Source organism: Oratosquilla oratoria, chromosome 15 (assembly GCF_046742065.1).
Source record: "Oratosquilla oratoria isolate Oo_2021 chromosome 15, ASM4674206v1, whole genome shotgun sequence".
NCBI lineage: Eukaryota > Metazoa > Arthropoda > Malacostraca > Stomatopoda > Squillidae > Oratosquilla > Oratosquilla oratoria.
The window spans coordinates 731,993-750,927 of record NC_134791.1 but is presented as its reverse complement, the minus strand read 5'-3'; the positions used below and the strand labels follow the sequence as shown (position 1 = coordinate 750,927).

The window sequence follows — 18,935 nt, the reverse complement described above, 5'->3', positions numbered from 1 at the left end:
TAGTCGATGCCTCTACCTTTCTTTTATTAGATTAACGAACCGCATTAATCAAACGTGTATGTTTTCCTGCATTCCTTTTTATGCTTCACATTCTTTGTGACGACAGCATGCCTGGGTGGATGGGGGGGGGGGTTGAATGGAATTTATTTATGACGAGAGAAAATCTACATACTCTTCTAAAAAAAATCGGTATGGCATGCGCTATGGATAGTTGCTGTATAATTTATTCATCATCTTGATAAGTGGCCGGGGAATTCAACACGTTTATACCAAATAGTATTTCTGACTACGTATTGTTCACACAGGCATGTTGGCTGTCAGTAGGACAAGTGTTGGCATCTGGGATAAAAATGATAATGTCTTCCTAGTTTTAGTTGACAGTTTCAGTCACTATTGTTGCTGCATTGCAAAGTTATATTATTATGTACGAGATTCAAACCACAAGGGAATTTGATGTCAATAAAAGTAAAAACTTTTTAAAAGGCAGTACCGTATGTTTTACAGGAATGACCCGAATTAGCAAAATAAGGTTGCTCAGTCCATGCATGTTTTCTATGTGATATTAAAGAGGAAATTCAGTTAAAGTAGTAACAAGTACTTTGTTGCTCTTGAACAATACTCTATCAAAGTTTTTCATGGGGTTTAGCATGTTATTTTTGGGGTGAACTTTTTGTGTAGCTGGCCTTGACAATTCTCTAGTAACTTTACTACATTCTCTTTGGAGTATAGTTTTTTTTTCCATTCATTTTTATGGGATCACATTACCATTAGCTATGCCTTCTTTAGGGGGATATTAATTGTGTTCTCTAGAGTTTTTTCAACCTGATAGTGTTATAGATATGAAACATGACAAGGGAAGATTTAATTATCTAAGAATTGGTTCTAGGAATTGAATTGAATAAAAGTGTGATTAAGATTATCACAAATGGTATGAAGACATTCACTATGCTGTGTAGTATGTCTATGTATACATAAGCTTGTTCAAATGGATATGTAAAAGTCAGAATGATATTTTTGTGTATTTTCTTAATTGTATATAAGAAACCTTGTGGGTCATGTCTTACTCCAAATATAACCTAGCTTTGAACTCTTGTATGGTTCAAACTTGGGTAATATGTCCTCCAGTTATACTTAGATTTAAGTTCGTGTTTTGTTCCAGCTTGTGATATGTTGCCTGTTGAGCTATTCCAAGTACTTATGCATCTGTTTAGAAAACTATTTGTTCACATCCTTTAGATATCGTCTTTTCAATTTCTCATGATCTGTGAAACTTTCCATCCCTAATGAAGTGTCTATATATGTATGGTGCATACATGATCATATTTAACTAGTTGATTGTGACAATTAATTGTAATATCTTTCATTCTCTCAAGTTAATTTTAGATAGTATGCTACTTTGGACTTGGAAAAATTGCATGCAGTAAGCTTGTAGATTCACATTTATATATGTCTAGTCGCCACTGTCAGCCCTCACTTATGGATATGGTAACTCAAATCTTTTAGTTAATGGTTCTCTTCATTGATGGGCTTATTCCTCTCTTCACTAAATCTTTTGTCAAAGATAATTAAATTCTAGTTTTCTATATCTTCCGTTCATTTAAATGAAGAATATAAAATGCACTCTCCAAAGTTCTTCTAAGGAATCCCACAGGAGCATGTATACAAGATCCTACATCAGCTTTGCAGTGACAGTCATTTCCATAGTCCAATAATCTTTAACTTTATATTTAAGATCTTCCCCAAAAGGCATGATCTTACATTCATAAACTAATTTAATTTTCTCCTCCACCCTTTCGCCAATCATATTCTTTGTTTCAAGCCTTTATGGCATGTTGTTTACTTGGAACAATCTCAAGTCTGCATAATTTTTATTTGGGTTACAAAGGAGTGTCATTTCAGCATTATGTAAATACATATATTCGAGCGCCCAAGCACAGCTATTTTATCACCTACACAAAGCTGACTCGGGCATCTTGCTCGGGCTGTTATTCACAATCTACTTGTAAAATGCAAGAACCTATCTTCTACCCCTCTTTCTACCACTTTCTACCAATGCAATGCCCAATAGTTAGCTGTCTGAGCATTTCAGGACCACTTCTCCCATATCCAGTAGAAATCAGATTTAGCAAACTAATTCAGTCAAGGGAGGATTCACTAAATTGATTTTCTACTAATTCAAGTGTTCGTTATGGCCTCCCGGATTAACATGATTCTCCATTATCAAGAGTCTTTCTACTAAATACCAGTAGCTATTAGCATAAGATAACAGAACTGAAAAACACTCAATTTAATGATCATGTTTCTGCTTAACCAGACTATTTCATTATTGGTTTTGCCATTAACTAGCAAAATATGCTCGCTAGTTTGAACTTTCCGTTGTTGACTTCAACTTTTGTTAAGTCGGTCCTAAGCTAAATATGGATTTGTTAAATCTGGCCTCTACTGTAATATCTTTTGGTTCTGTAGTGGTAAACTATTCTTAATCTTTGAATTTCTGTTAAAAATCTTTGTCTCTGGTGTTTTATGTGAATTTAGATATGCATGGAGATGTTAATATATGTTCATGTGGCCCTGTGAGGATGTATAGCATTCTTTGTATATTTTCCCTTTTTGGGAGTGGGGTGGTTAGGTAGTAGGGTATTCCTAATGTGGTCTAAGGTTCTTTGTATTTTCATTGTATCCATAGTACATTTTAAAATTACAAGTTTATATAGTGTACTATACCATTCTTTACCCACATTCTATTAATTATATTTTGGGTTTTAGGGTTAAGGTTTTTGTTAAGTAAATCCAGTGATTCTACCCACCCTTTTTCAAGTTTCTTCCATGCTGAGTTTGTAAGTTTGCATGTTTCTTTATTAGTTTTGCCTATTTGTATCGCTCTGCAGTGTATTTGCCATCTTTGTCTTCATACATACACATCATTAAATTCAAAGATCCTTTCATAGAACTACTGTGTCTTTTCATCCCAATCTTCCTGTTCCTCTTCCTCCTTTCCTTCCTCAGTGTTTTGTTGTCTTCAATGAGCATCTTACATAGCTGTCTAACATACTCTAGCTGTTAGAGTACATTGGTTCCAGCAGCAATCCTTACAGTACTCCAGTTGTAACTTCAGTTCATCTGATTATTGTATTATTGTTCTCGTCTATAAAATTGTTCATCCTTTTTGATTTCTAGCTTCTAGGTTCCCCAACATCATCTTGTGTGGCACTTCGTCAAGTGCTTTTTTAAATTTACATACTTTGTGCAGCTCACCTGCCAATGTGTCCTGCAGGATATTAATATCTTGTAGAGTCTCGAGTGGTTATTTATCTGTTTGGTTTCCTCCAACACTATAATGTTTATTACATTGTACAAGCCTCACTTTTGCTCAATGTGTCAACCTCGTATATAAAAATCAATAATTCAACAGTACATGTGGAAGGCTGGAAAGGGTGCTGTGCAGCATCACAGATTAACAGAGAAATGAAGCCCATTGATTCATCTATATGTATATAGGTCCTCCTTTTGAAATCTTTTCTCTGCTCAGAAATCAATAGATTCGGTGTGCTTTCTTTATGCAGTCTATCTGTCTCTCCAGTTACCTTTTTTGTGGTTACCAAGTGACACTGGCATGTAGTACATTGGGTCAGTTCTTGTAAAATGGTAACTGTCATTAGGTGTTCTGCAGAAGAAATCTTCCCAGTTTAGAGAGATTGTGAAAACCTTGATCAGGTAACAAAGCTCTTCAGAACACCTAATACATACCAGAATGTCACTCACTCAGTACAGACAAAAGAATTCTTCACTACGGGACTTGTGGGTCAAACCTCTTGGGGTTAGCTAGCCAGTAGTTGCAGAAGAGAACCAGGGTAACAAATTATTTGACTGATTGAGCAATAAAAGATATTGCTAACTCGCCCAAGAGTATTTCCATGAAACTTGCTCAATTAAATACCAGCTCCAAACAACCCACTCATCCAGAGGTCTTGGGTAATCATAATAATAGTTACCTCAAGTTTTGGTAACCAAAAACTTGTTTTTCTACAGTGACAAGCAGTGATCCCGAGGCTCTCCCATAGATCTCTCTAGAAAGAAACTTTAGGCTGTTGTCTGTTTTAATAATGTGTGACATCTATATTCCCAACTTACAATAGTAGAAAGAAGGGAACAGTCACTGGGTGTCAGTTTTCCTATTGAGAAAAAGAGGGAGTGCAGTTGAAGGTAATAGGGGTCTTTGGGTAAATCCAGGGACTGAGTGTCAGCCCCTCAGGGTTGCACCTCCTGATGTAGGTGAGGGTGTAGATGAATTATGAAGATTGGAGGCAGGGAAATCATATTCTTTGCCATTTTGCATTTACTTGTCATTGGTCCAGTAGGAAGGTGCCAAAGTTCAGAAATTGACACAAGTGCTGACCATACATAAACAGTAAACCCTTAATTCAACAGACCCCAGAACTGTTGATTTTCATGGCAGAATAAATACTGTTGGAGGACAAAGTTTTTATTGAATGTATAATGTTTTGCAAAACAAAACATTGAGCATATTATGAATATATTGCCTTCAAATAGTGTATACTCTGCCATAACTGTTGGTAATTGCAATCGTCTAACAATGATTTTCAGTATATTATATTGAAAATCGGGTCAGGTAGTCTGGTCACGTTTGAGACTGAAATGAAACTATGGACTTCAGCTGGGCTTTAAATTATTTGGAATAGCTTCAGGCAGGCAATGTGGCAACAATTATTGTTACCATTGAATGTCAAATGGTTGAGATGTCATCAGTTACATTACCACCAGTGTTAACAATGTGCCACTGAAAGCTAAAAAAAAATAAATAACGGGTTAACCTCTGCTCCCCACAAATTTAGAGTTGATTTGCAACCTGAAGAGGGGTTCTTCAGCAATCAAAGCTCCTCAGGTACACAGCCAAGTTCTGTGTTGATGCCTCCTCAAGAAACAAGGCTGTTAAACTTGGTTAGATTGCCATGATTAAGTGGTACCTGCAGCAGCAGCAGTTAAGTGGCATAATAGTGTACATGGAAGGAGATGATCAAACTTATAGCAGCCATTTGAAACTCATAGACTACTTGTAAGGTTTGAGAATTTCAGGGCCAGCAATGGACGTTTGTAAAAAAAAAATGCGACCATCATAGGCTATGTAATGTTCAAGTTCACGGTGAAGCTGCTAGTATACATGTTGAATACCATAACCCCCCACATACACACACACACACATGTAGACACAAGGTGGCAAGGCATGGTAGAGAAGAGAAGCATCCTCACCCATTTCACTTTTTCCTACTTTAATTATCCAAAGGTTGTGCCTAATGTTCAGTGTTAACTCGTTAAGAAAAAAACGTATTCAAGTTCCTCAATCCCCCATATAAAGGGGTGGTCTCATCAGAGGATACTTTCTGATCCAGCTCTTCATGAGAGACATGTACAAAAAGGGGTGGGATCCTTAGTCCCTTCACTATCCCCCATTTTGGTTGACCTTTATGGCAAAATCAGGGATACAGTAGCAGTACAGTGTTCTTGTCTTCCATTGTATGTTTCTAAAGAAACATGAAGGTGTGGAATTGTAGGGATGGTAAAGAAGAGATTTAACCACTTCAGTACAACTCAAATTCTTGCATGCAGCATTGGCTGCCATATCTAATTTGCATCACGCTACTTGCATTATAAAATATAGTCATTGCTGCATTACTCATCCTCTTTTACTCTGAGTAATAATAAACACAGAAAACATTATCAAACCAGCTCACAGAATCCAGGAGTAAATCACGTACAACTACAAAAATATATAATCAAGATGCCGATGCCAGCATCCTCATGTACCCACTCATGCCTACGTAGGCATCATTGTACCAAAGTGGCTAATGAGGGTAGTAGATATGAAGGCTACTGAAGATAAGAATTATTCTCACTTGATCATTAGTTTTCAATCACAAAAGAATGCTGCATGATAGACTTGAATTGGTGTTAGTGATCCCTAAAGTATGGACTACATATGGGATATCCAAAAGTTCTAATTTGACCAATGTAGGAAAATCGTTTACTTTCTCATAATTTCCACTGTCATCCTTTGAGGAATGTATGTATTGGTCTTTTATAGTATTCCATGCATCCCTGAAACTTTTCTGGTGTTTTTGTCCTAAAAGATCTGAGGAAGGTGTCTGGAGCACCTTCCTCAGATCTTATAGGATTTCCTCAATCATAACCCCTTCAGGTAGAATTTTAGCTCAGGAAAAAGGGAAAAAAAATCACAGTGCAAGGTCAGGTAAATAAGGTGGGAAGGGGTTGAAAACTGCAATTTTGAGTTGCCAGTTGCTAAGCAACAAATGATGTGGAGGCAGGGGTGTTGTCTTGTTGAAGAATCCAGTTGTTCTTCCACTTTCCTGGGCATTTGCAATGAATGCTTTCCCTTATATGCTTCATGTTTGAACAGCAAGACAATTTAAAAGGAAGAATTCCATATGAAGCCTCAGATGTTGTACAAAAAAAAAATCAACATGGACTTGACACAGCAACAAATTTGACTTGCATTTTTTGGCCCTAGTGAAGTGGAGGATTGCTGCTTTGACTGAGGGTCATGACCACAAATCCATCATTCATAGTCATAATCTTGGGGGTGAAGTTGGAGTTATTGCATAGTTGATCTCCTGAGTTCCCTGTATTGTAAATTGATGCAATGCACTTTCTGATTGTCTGTCATCATTCTTGCATCTGTATTCAACAAGCTCAACAAAATGTATTGAACACATATGTGCAACATTCTACAGACCTTGTGATACAATCTTCATCTGTGTTCTTTTTCAAATATTTTCTGGTGTTGGTTCCCAACAATCCAGAAAATATAGACAGACAGAAACTTTACAAACTGTACAAGATAAAACATTGTATATGGTAGTTTGTCTTCACTTGTATGTCTTCAAGTTTTGTTGGTTGTTGTTATTCCCTAGACAATCTGGCCATGCAGTCCCGCCTCCCTGAGGAATGCCATTGCTGGAACAGGGTTTTCACACAAATCCCATATAGAGTGTATATTGCATTGTTGGCATGTGAGATTGTGTACAATTCATTTTCCATAATGTGTTGTATAGTATGTGGTGAAGTGTTGCATCCTGGACAGTTATCTGCAATGCGGTCATCCAGCCTCTTTTGATAGCTTAGAAGGGCAGGATGGTGACCACACCACAGTCTAGCCAGGTGGACTCTGTTACACCATGGAAGAGAGAGGATCAGGGGGTCTGGCATGCAGCAATGTATTGTCTTTCAATTTGTTGATGGAGCAGTGACCAATATGATTATGGATATGCTTCTGGTGGTTGTGGAGGAAGAGAATAGAGTGTTTGTGTGTGATATAGGTATTTGGGTGTTGTTTTGATGTTTCTTGGTGTGTGTGGGTGTTCTGCTATGTAGTGTATGTAGCAGGTGAGCTGTGTTTGTGGAGGCTGCAGCAAGTGTGCCTCTCGTGTCAAGGTATTTTGTTTATTTATTTTATTTTTATATTTAATTATTTATTTATTTATTTATTATTATTATTATTTTTTTTTTTTTTTTTCGTCATCATCCTGCGTAAGAAAACCAACAGCCACACTTCTCCATTCTCCCCCATATTAGGAATGTTTAGGTGCTACGAATTATTTTGGATGTGGCACTTTTTTTTATTTTTACTCCTTACTAAGTACTTTCTTTTTATTTGATTACATTTTCATTTCCAATTTCACAAATGGCTGGGAACAATACTGAAAAACAGGAAGAGGGCAAGTTGGATGAGAGAGTAGATTGGAGTGTAAATAAAAAGAAATGGAATTGTTTTCAATTATCTAACTCTGCTGTAGATTCAACTATGTTGTTAGCCTGAGTTGTTTTTTCATCCAAATGATCCCACAGATCCATCAATTGGAGAACTACCTCCTCACATCTGTTAAGCAGTCTTGCTTTTTCAATTTTGATCTAGATATCAGTATGTCACCTCTCCTCACTCCTCCAGTATGGGAAGTCCCATTTTATTGTCTCCCTTCATACATACATACACCAAGGCTTTTTCCCCCTTACAAGGGAGGTAGCCAAAAAGGAAAAGGCATAAAATCATTCCATCCCTGAATACACTCCACACCCCTCCACCCTCCCTCTTCCCTCTTATCTTAGCACCTCTTGTCCACTGCCCTGGGTCAGAAGCAATGTCGCAAGACAAAGCACATCCACAGCAAGGCCGCTTCAGCAAGGCCTTCATATGTTGCATTATTCAGGTTTGGGGTCATTTAAGCTGCCACCCTTTATAGTCTGGTTTTTTCTTATAACCTTAGGTGTGGTGACCATAATGCTGCTGTATATTCCACAATGGAATGAATTTACTTTAACTTGCTTTATTCACCATTACTTCATCGAGTCAGCACCCAATTAGATGCAGTTGCCACACTGAGGAGACCCCCTGAACACTTAGTACTACAGTTCCTCACACTAACAATCCCTAGGCAACAACACCATGTATCTTCCCTTAGTGATTTGTTGACTCTCCTGGAGGATGTTACCCATTACCTGTAGACTTCAGGTTTCCTGGAGGAGATTGATTGATTGGTTGTCTTTCCAGTGACATGTCATCTCTACTTAAAAATCCTTACCATCCTTTGCTTTTGCCATTAATTCATCTATTTTATATCTTCTCATGAGTCTACTTTTGTACATGTCTCTGTATAAAAATTTATTTTACATTCCTGGTTTCATTCACAAACTTTATCTAGGTCTTTCTGGTGTAGTTTACAATCTTCTTTATTTTTCTTCATGATCTTCACATCTGTAAACAATTTTGCATAGCTACATATTCCATTTATCATACTGATATACATAAGAACATTACAGGGGCCAAAATCAAGCCCTGTGATACCCCACTAGTCTCTTCTCTTTAGTCTTTCACATCATCTCTCATTGTTGTTTGCACACATCTATTACTTTAAAAAATCTTTTACTTGATCCCTTTATGGCCTATGTGTTCCAACTTTCATATTCATTTTATGTGTGGTTCCTTGTCTTGTAGGTGTATCTTAATCATTATAACTCATTCATTTCTTTACCCATTGAATCATATTATTTATTGCTGTGTTCATCAGTATGTTACCCCAGGATTCCTTGTTTATATTGCTCCACAATTAAAGTCACCCGTCATGATTATATTCTCACATTTTCAATGATTTGTTATATTAGCTTGACTATATTTCTTGTTAATTCTTTGTACTCTGCTTCATTCAATGCATTTGTTTTTGGAGGGATGTGTATCATTGCATTGTCTTTTTCCATCCATCTCGCTTGTTGTTCTTCAGTTCATTCATTATCCTGGAGAGATCCAAAGACAGGTGTCCACCATTACTGTCTGCAGGTTTCCAGTTAGTGAAATTCAAGCCAATATTCATTATAATACACCAGTCCTCAGATACTATCCCTACTTGAGATTAGATATGGTGGCATGTGAAAGAACAAAGCACAGAATGCTGGATGTGGTGGCATAACAGGATGGAGGGGTGCATGTGCCCTTTGCAATTAAGAAAGCTGTATACATCTTTATTCTTCTGAATGACCATCAGAATTCAGAATTTGGTCAGTATTGTGAGATAGATCGATAGATAATGGGAGATGGTGGGTGAGTGGAGAATGGTTGTGTATAGATGATACTGTGATGCAAGGAAGAGAGTGTGTTGGGGGATGGGGAGTTAGTGAGTGGTTATGAAGGGATTTCTCCCCGTCTGCTTTTTTTGTATGAGGGGGGTCACCAATTAAGTGAAGCAGCCTTACTGTAGATGTGCTGTGTCTTCTGTATTGCTTCTTGCCCAGGGCAGTGGGCAGGATATATGGATGATCCATCATCCAAGTGAAGCTAAGATGAGAGAGGAATGGGTGGGAGTGAGTACATGCCATTTGACTTTGTCTACCTTCCTGGTAAGGGGGAAAAGCCCATGGTATATAGATAGGTAGAGATCATTCCTTTACTCTCACTAAGATCTCAGATATGTTGCTGACTGGATACATTGAGGACAATGGGAGTGCCAGAATGCATTGTTAGGATAAAAGTTTGTAGGTTGAAATGAAGCTGGACATGATGGAGAGTATAGTGGTAACCTGGACTTTATGGAAGCAAATAGTATTTGCCAAGAATAGTTTCTTGGAGTAAGGTAGTGGCAGTGGAAATGGACAGAAATATATACACGTAAAACAAATTCCAGTAAGTATGGGGGCGGATTTGAGAAAGTAAATATGATTGTCTGATTTTGAAGGGTTATGCATAGTGTAGGTATTGTACCTAACTGAAGACTTAAAAAACAAATTCTAATGAAATTGATTTGGAGAGAAGATTAATTGGACTGTAATGATGTTTGTTTAGATGAAGTCTGGAAAGAGAGGTATTGAAAGGGGGGTTAAATCTTTTAAATATGAAATCTGTAACAGGAATGAAAAATAATTGTTGATCTGTGCCTGATGAATAGACAAAACTATACCAGAAAATAATGTTAATTAGTTTCACCTGATGAAAACCTGGCATAAAGGCTGTATACATATTTGAAAAAAAAAGTGTGTAATTTATTCTTGTTTATTAGATAAAACTTAAAAAATGGTGATTAATTTCACATAATGAATGGGACCCATGTGAAAGACCATATGCATATTTACTTTTGTCAATGCCACCCCACCCTGAAGTATCCCAAATCTACATGGTTCAAGTCTAGGGTAGAAATAAGGATCAATATGTAAAAATTATTATAATCAATTGATCAGCTAATCCATTGCCCCTGGTCTCAGTTGCAGAAGATTCATGGCTTTTGGGTAATTGGCAACAGCTGGTTGCCAATACTATAGTAAAGGCCCTTTGCACTTATAAGGGGTGGCTAATAATGATAATAATAATATTCTGCGACCAGTGTTAAAGAATGCACAGAAAGGAGGAAGTGACTAAGAGGCGAGACTTTTAATACATAATAGGTCAGAGTGGCATTAAAGAGGGAGAGAAAAAAAGGGACAAGAATTGATTGATTAGGAAATAAAAAAAAAATGGAAAATATTTGTAATCAAGTTTACGCTATCAGAAGCGATGCATATTTTCACTCTTGCTTGGGAATTAAGGTTCATTAACCATATGGGGAGAGGTTCCCTATCTCCTATATTGATGTATTGATTGTTGTCCAGTAAAGCTTATTAAGGATGTACCCTCCCTGATTACCCTGTATGATTAAGTGTACATCTTTAATTTGTGAGTTTCTCGTCATTTATGATGTGCTATTTGAGATTTGCTTTGGAATGTGATTCACATATATATCAAATGTCATTTATCATAATCCATGGAGTTAAGGTCTGCCTGCTGTAAATAGGATTTGTATTTACTGCAGTGTAACAGTGGATTACAGTAGAAGAATATGCAGACAATTTTCTTCTATCTCTCTCTCTCACTCTCTTCATAGTAAGGTGGGGGTGTAAAGTAACAAATGAATGAACGAATCAATATACAAAAGCCACATCCCCTGGGAGATAGCAAAATAAAAGTATACACCTACTCGCAGTACTCTCCTCATGAAGGGTCATTCGGCCTCTGCCACACTGGTCAAGTTATGTACATTGTAGCATGACAGTTTGAATGATGTGGGGCCTAGCAGCCAAAGGCATTTGCTAGATACAGAAAACATCTTTTTTGACTATCCATTTATTCATTCAGTCTACATATTCTTATCTCTTGCACTGTCCCCTGCTCTATTGATATCCTACAGGTATCTAAAGCAGGTATCATCTGATCCATCCATCTCATTATAGGTCTTCAGGTCTTCCTCTTGTGCTTGATCCATTTTCCTATCCACACTCCTTATTTATTCCCCATTCATTCTTTCCACATATTCGAATCCCTCATCTTCCCAGTCACTTTTTTTTTTTCTTCTTCTTTTTTTTCTTTCTTTTTTTTTTCTTTAAAACCCATGCTCTGCCTTCCACATTTCTCACTATCTATTTTCAAAGCACATATCATACTTTTCAAATACCTCCTTTCCATTACTGGTATATTCATTTTGTCTCTATCTGCCTGCTTTACATTCCAGATCTCCTCCATACATGGACTGATTATAATGTTCATGGACTGTAAAAGCCAAACAACATACCTTATATAGATTTAACTTCAATCTCCTTCAGTGTAGTCGCTTTGTGCAGTGATGCACTGTCCTGGCACTTTGCCACAGTTGGAATACTCACTGGAATTGTTTGTCAGGCATTAACTGCAGTTTACTCAGGATCTCCTTTGTGGTGTTAAAATGGTAACCCCATAGCTTGAGCTTCACCTTCAGGAGAAAGAAGAAATTACATGTAGTCAAACCTGATAGATAGGGTGGATAAGTAGTAATAATCATGTTGGTGTGGAAGAAAATCTCGTGTGTTTCCAGTGCAGTATGAGCAGCTATGATATAATGTTGGAGCACCTAATCATCATGATGCAAGTGTTCAGGTCATTTGCACCCAGTGGATGACTCAGAATGGCACAGTAGAACTTGTCACTGATAGTCTGTCCCTGGAGGACAAGCTCATGGTACATAATCCTTTGAATGTTGGAAAAATAACAAACCTGCCTCACCTTCATCAGTCTTGGAGATTGTGGACTTTTCCATTACAAAGAATATTGTTTGGATTATGGACTCTAGCTGTAGTTCCAACTCTTGTTGCAAGTAATCAGCCTTCAACATAAAGCTTGGGTCAGCCCAAGGCAGTTGGAGGAGATCCTTGTATATTTTAGAATACCAACTTTATGTGCTAGTGGTGCATCCAGAAGCATGCGGGTCTTGTATCTTTCAAGTTGCAGGATGAAGTCCTACACTTCTCTGGTTCCCAGCAATCAGTGTTACCTGCCCTAACAGTCTGTGTACATAAGGCAAAGGTGACAGTTGTGTGCTTCCTGGTATATACTCTTCTCCTTCTTCATGCATTTGACCTCTGCTGCTCTTGTTTTGGGGGTCAGGATTCTGGTGACAAATTTGGCAGCAACAATGTATATGCAAATTGGATATGGGGAGTCCCTGAATTGATCCCAGTGACACATCGATGTCAGCAACTTTATTGAATCAGACTGATGAACAAAATTTGCAAGAATTGACATCAAATGTATAGTAATTTTCTTGTACATGATTAAGTGTAATGAAATTAAGCCAAAGACAAGTTCAAACCATAGTTGGAATGAACCAAAGCCCTCTTCACATAAATGTATGTCTGCAAACACAAGTGAGAAATTTGTTCAGCAACTGACTCGCTGTCTATATGCAGACATGAACACTGCTGTTTTGTCAGCAGACAATCAGTAAGTTTGTAACCAAACAAATTTCTCGTTCGTGTCTACAGATATCTGTAGACACTGTATGCTCACAGGGATGAGGCTGAGTGATGCAACCTGTTTTGTCATTTGTCAAGTTAGGATGCACGTAGTATTTCACCCTTTGAGGCACATGAATCCTCCCCCCCCCAAGCAGAGTAACATAACATGTCTGGCATCAGCTTGAATAAAACTGATAAGTATATCAACTTGCCTTTAATGGGACAACAGTTAGCAGTATCAATCAATCACTCCATTGCCCCAGGTTGTTTGTGAAGACAGGGTTCTTGTGTTGTTTTGCAGTTTACAGTCATTGATGGGTTGATTGAAGAATAAATGTTGATGCCATACTTACAGCATCAGCTTGTGATATTGTACTATTCTGTTTACAAAGAGTAATGCAATGTGTCATTTCAGGTCACAGATATGGCGGCATGTCTGGGGATCATCACAATACTGGAGAGGGTTCCTATCACTAGGGATGTACTTGAGGTGAGTAAAAGAGTGGTCTCCAGAGGTTGCTTGTTTAGCATGGTGAGTAGAATTGAGTAAGAGCTAGATCTGTCATCACATTGGTAAATGTATCTTAACGGTTTGTCACAAATAAACTTGTCCGATACTCGTCATGTTTGTAGTGATCATGTATTGTTTATTTTAATTCTGCTGTGCAGGTAAACTATATACCATCCTCAGACGTTAATGCTCGTTGGATCTTCAAGATCTATCTTGATTTCATTTTAAAATATTTTTAGAGTAGATTAACCACTTTGGTACATTGACGCCTATGTAGGCATCATGTGGTGTTGAATGGATATACAAGGATACTAGCATTGGCATCTTGATTTTATATATGTGTGTGTGTGTGTGTACGGGGATTTCTCGATTTATACAAGGGATACATTCCTGTAGGGATTGTCTAATGTAAAAATTGCATAAAGTGAACAGTCAAGTTTTACTATTGTTTAGTTGAAATTTTTACATTGTTATTCTAAATATTCTTTGTAATATGAAAAAATGACTAGGTTTTTTACCTCGTGCTATTCCAAAATCACATATTCTAAACACACACAATTAGAGAAATCCATATACAGTGAGTCGTCCTTATACGGTAATTCTTTATCTGGTAAATTCAAAGTTATGGTATTTGGTAATTACCACCCTTGATTCTATTTACGGTAAGAAAATTTCACAGATACAGTATCCGCTCGTGTTTTGAAGAGGAAAGAGCAGTTATAATGGGTTCGGTATACGGTAATTTCAATTTGCAGTAAGGTTTTCAGGAATGCATATGTACCATATAATGAGGACTTACTGTGTATATATATATATATATATATATACGGTATACAGACGCTCCTCAACTTACGTTTTTGTTACGTTCCTAACGTAACGTGAAAATGAACGTAAGTTGTTACTATACGTTCCAGTAATGTATGACCGTTCATACTGTACTATACATCCATAAATTCTATTACCGTTTCTTATAAAACACCTCTAAATCATTAATTATAGACATAACATTGTAAAATAATAGCATTAATTTCAAATAAATTAAATTCAAGCAACATAAAGGGAGATGGTGGAGGAGGAGGCAAGGCCCATTCAGTCTTTCGTTTGTGCCATGTAAACAATGGATGCAGCGTCACGCGTAAATATCGTTTGAACATCTCGAACTACGGAGAGAGCGCTAAACTCAAACATTCACTCAAATTTTTTTTACAATTTTTTTAGCCAGTTCAAACGTAAAATCGAAAAAACGTAAAACGAATGAACGTAAGTAGAGTGTCTGTGTATGTGTGTGTGTATATATATATATATATATATATATATTTCTAAACAGAAATGTAGTAGCACATTTGTAAATTACACACAGGAACCCACTTGCATTATAAAATATACATAGTTTATTCTTTCTCCAACTGTGGGTTCCTGTGTGTAATATATATATATATATATATATTTTTTTTTTTTTTTTTTTTTCTCTCCACGAGTTACCCCTTGGATTCTGTTAACTGGTTTGATCACATTTTCTGTGTTTATTATCACTCAGAGCAAAAGAGAATGAGTTATACAACAATGACTATTTTATAATGCAAGTAGTGTGTTGCATCATACATTTGGCAGCTGATGCTGTGCATTAGAATTTGACTTGTACTGAAGTGGTTAATGTTTATTTGTTTAGGGAACATATAGATTATTGTCAAATAAATACTTGCAGCTTTTTTTAAACCTGAGCCTTTTGGAATGATCAGAAATTTTATATTCATAAAATGTACCAGTTCAGTCAGGAAATCCATACATTTGGAGAAGGCTCATGTTATTGTTGCTTTTTTCTTCTTAATCTTCATCTTTTTCATCGTCTTTTTTTCTGTTTGAGTAAACAATTTAAAGAATCCTTGCCACTGTACTTTTTGAGTAAAAGCTAATAAAAAAAGAAAAGGTAAGAATTAATAATATTTTAACCTTTCACAATAGTAACTGTATCTATCAATCAATTGTTGCCTCGTTTTCTACTAAGTGGAAAACCTGAAGCACCACAGTAGCTGGCTATAGGCCTTGGATCATTCTGGTAAGGAAATTTAGACTGTTGTCTGCTGTATTGTATCACTGTGGGACTCTTTCTATTTCATTGGCTGATAGCTATAGGAAGAGAAAAGCAGTCACTAGTTGGTAGCTCTGTGTGTGTATGAAAAGCGTAAGAAGTACATCCGAAGTTGATAGATATTTTGGGTCTAGTCCAATGGATGAAAACCAACCCATTAACCCAATAATGAATGTGTGCTTCAGCAATATTAAATTGGTTACATACAGACATATGTCTACTGCAGTAACCCCTACCATCTGAGGCAGTTCATCTCAAACACATTTAAACTCTTCCTCTCCTATGTTCCATGTTCCTGCCCAAAGCAGTGCTGTTGGCATAATCACCCCTTCATATGATCTCATCTTAGCATCCGTTCCCAAATATCTATTTCTCATTACACTTTTTAATCCACCAAGGCATTTACTTGCTTCTCTCATTCTACATTCTACCTCCGCCCTCACTCCTCCCTTTCCCACCACTTTTGCCCCCAAATGTTTAAAGCAATCCACTTTCTCCAGTCTCTCTTCCTTAATACTTCCAATTTACTGCCATCCTCTCCCCTTGTACTTCTCATCACCTTACTTTTACCCACATTAATCTTCAACTTCCTTCTTTCACACACCTTCCCAAACTGTCATATATCTTCCTTAATCCTTCCTCTGATCATGATACAAGTGCAGTGTTATCACCAAACAACAACTGACTTATCTCCCACTTTTCTCCATTTTCTTGAACCATCCCCAATCCCCGACCCACTACCCTTCCATTTACCTCTCGCACTACCCCATCCATGTATAAATTGAACAGCCATGGTGACATGACACATCCCTGGCGAAGTCCTAACTTTATCTCGAGCCATTCACTCTCTCCATTTCTAATTCTAATACAGGCTCTTCTACTCTTGTAAAAACTCTTGATTGCTCTTAACCACTTCAGTACGACTTAAATTCTCGCACGCAGCATCAGCTGCCATATGTAATTTGCATCACACTACTCACATTGTAAAATCTAAAGTCAGTGCTGTATTACCCGTTCTCTTTTACTCTGAGTAATAATAAACACAGAAAACATGATCAAACCAGTTCACAGAATATAGGGGTAACTTATGTATAACTACAAAAATATATATATATATATATAATCAAGACATTAATGCCAGCATCCTTGTGTACACTCACACCTCATGATGCCTACGTCATGTTAGTAAGTTTGCAGACGACACTAAAATAGGATGCCTAATTAGGTCAGGAGACGACGCAGAGATTCTCCTGGATGATTTTAACAAATTGTTGACATGGTTGGTGAAATGGCAAATGAACTTCAATTTCTCTAAGTGTAGCATGTTAAACGTAGGGCTACACAACCCTGAAAATAGATACAGCTTAGATAACACTCTTTTAGAGAAAACTGAGTGCGAGAGAGACTTGGGAGTACTAGTGGCATTAGCACCAGGAATAAAGCTAACAGAGCATTAGGTTTCATTGCTAGGACGGTAACATAGAAGTGCAGAGGTAATTATTAAACTCTATCTAGCAATAGTTAGACCCATCCTTGACTATGCGGTACAGTTTTGGTCTCTGTCCTACATAATGGACATCAATTCACTAGAACCAGTAGAGAAGAATGTCCAAAATGATTCAAGGCCTCAGTTAAGGTGCCTCTGGAAAGACGCAGAGTGCAGGGTGATCTAATAGAGGTGTTCAAGTGGGTCAAAGGCTTTAACAAGGCTGATGTAAACAAGGTCATCATATTAAAACAACAGGGTAGGACTCGCAGTAATGGTTATAAACTGGACAAATTTAGATGTAAGAAGGAAATAGGCAAGAATTGGTTTACTAATAGGATGGTCGATGAATGGAATAAACTTAGTAACCATGTAGTAAACGCTGAAACTCAGTTGTTTTAAGAAACGATTAGACAACTATGGATCGGGACGACAGGTGGTGATGGATACAGAGCTGCCTAGTGTAGGCCTCATGGTCTCTTGCAGTCTCCTTCATTCTTATGTTCTTATTGTACCAAAGTGGTTAACAACTTTCCTCCTATCCCATACATCTGCAATATCTCCCACAGTGCCTGCCTGTCTACCCTGTCACAAGCCTTTTCCAAACCCATAAAGGCCCAAAAAACATCCTTACTTTTGCCAAAAGCTTTCTTACATGTCTTGCCACAAAAACCTGATCCACACAACCCATACCTGTCCTAAACCCACACTGTTTCTCACCAATTACTCCCTCTGTTCCTCTCCTAATCCACCTCAATCAAAACCCATAAACCCACCCAACTACACTCAACAAACTCGTCCCTCTGAAACCACTACACTTACGCTTGTCCCCTTTTCCCTTGTAAAGTGGAACTATACATGCCTTCCTCCAGTCCTCCAGCACTCTACCTCACCAGCCAGTCACCATCACTGTACCTTCCTTTTTTACTCTCCATATGACACCCATCCAACCCAGGTGCTTTACCTGCTCTCGTCATTTTAATAATTGCTTTCACCCCTTCTTATTTCTCCATTTTTCTCATTCGTCACTGTCATTTTGTTAGTGCTTCCCACTGCACCTACCTTTCCCTCCATATTTTCCTTCACATTTAACATCTCCCTAAAATACTCTGCCCATCTTTCTCTTACTGCTGTCTCTTCCATTATCATCTCTTTGTCAACACCTTTTTCCTTTTCTTCTAGTTGATTCACCTCCTATTCTCTTAATTTACTTCCAAAACATCCTTTTATTACTTTCAAAATTTTCTGTCATACTCTTCCTCATTTCACATCTGCTCTCCTCTTTGCCTCTTTTATCTTGTGCTTTACTTCTCTTCTCTTTTCATTGTACCTCTCATATGATTCCTTCATCCTATTTTGCAACCAATCTGTGAATGCTCGCTTCTTTTCTTCTACAACCTTCTGTGCTTCATCATCCCACCACTCTGATCCATAGGGGTGCCCCATATAGACCCCAAAGTATCAGCTGCATGCTACTGAGCAATTTTAACCTCGCAATAACATGCAGCCAATAACCCAGATGGGAATACAAT

The 18,935-nt window shown here is 37.5% G+C and overlaps 1 protein-coding gene across 2 annotated transcripts in view; it reads left to right on the top strand.

Moving 5' to 3' along the window:
• The window catches only part of LOC143033223 (uncharacterized), a 35,371-nt gene that overhangs the window by 1,262 nt on the left and 15,174 nt on the right, over positions 1 to 18,935 (top strand). Inside the window, exons 1-2 of one of the 2 annotated variants that reach the window (XM_076198406.1) lie at positions 9,365 to 9,582; positions 13,733 to 13,807. In XM_076198406.1, coding sequence (XP_076054521.1) covers positions 9,559 to 9,582; positions 13,733 to 13,807 — 99 coding nt within the window. In that variant the 5' untranslated portion in view covers positions 9,365 to 9,558. Of the gene's footprint in view, positions 1 to 9,364; positions 9,583 to 13,732; positions 13,808 to 18,935 lie in introns of those variants that run through there. The other variant, XM_076198405.1, reaches the window with a different exon arrangement.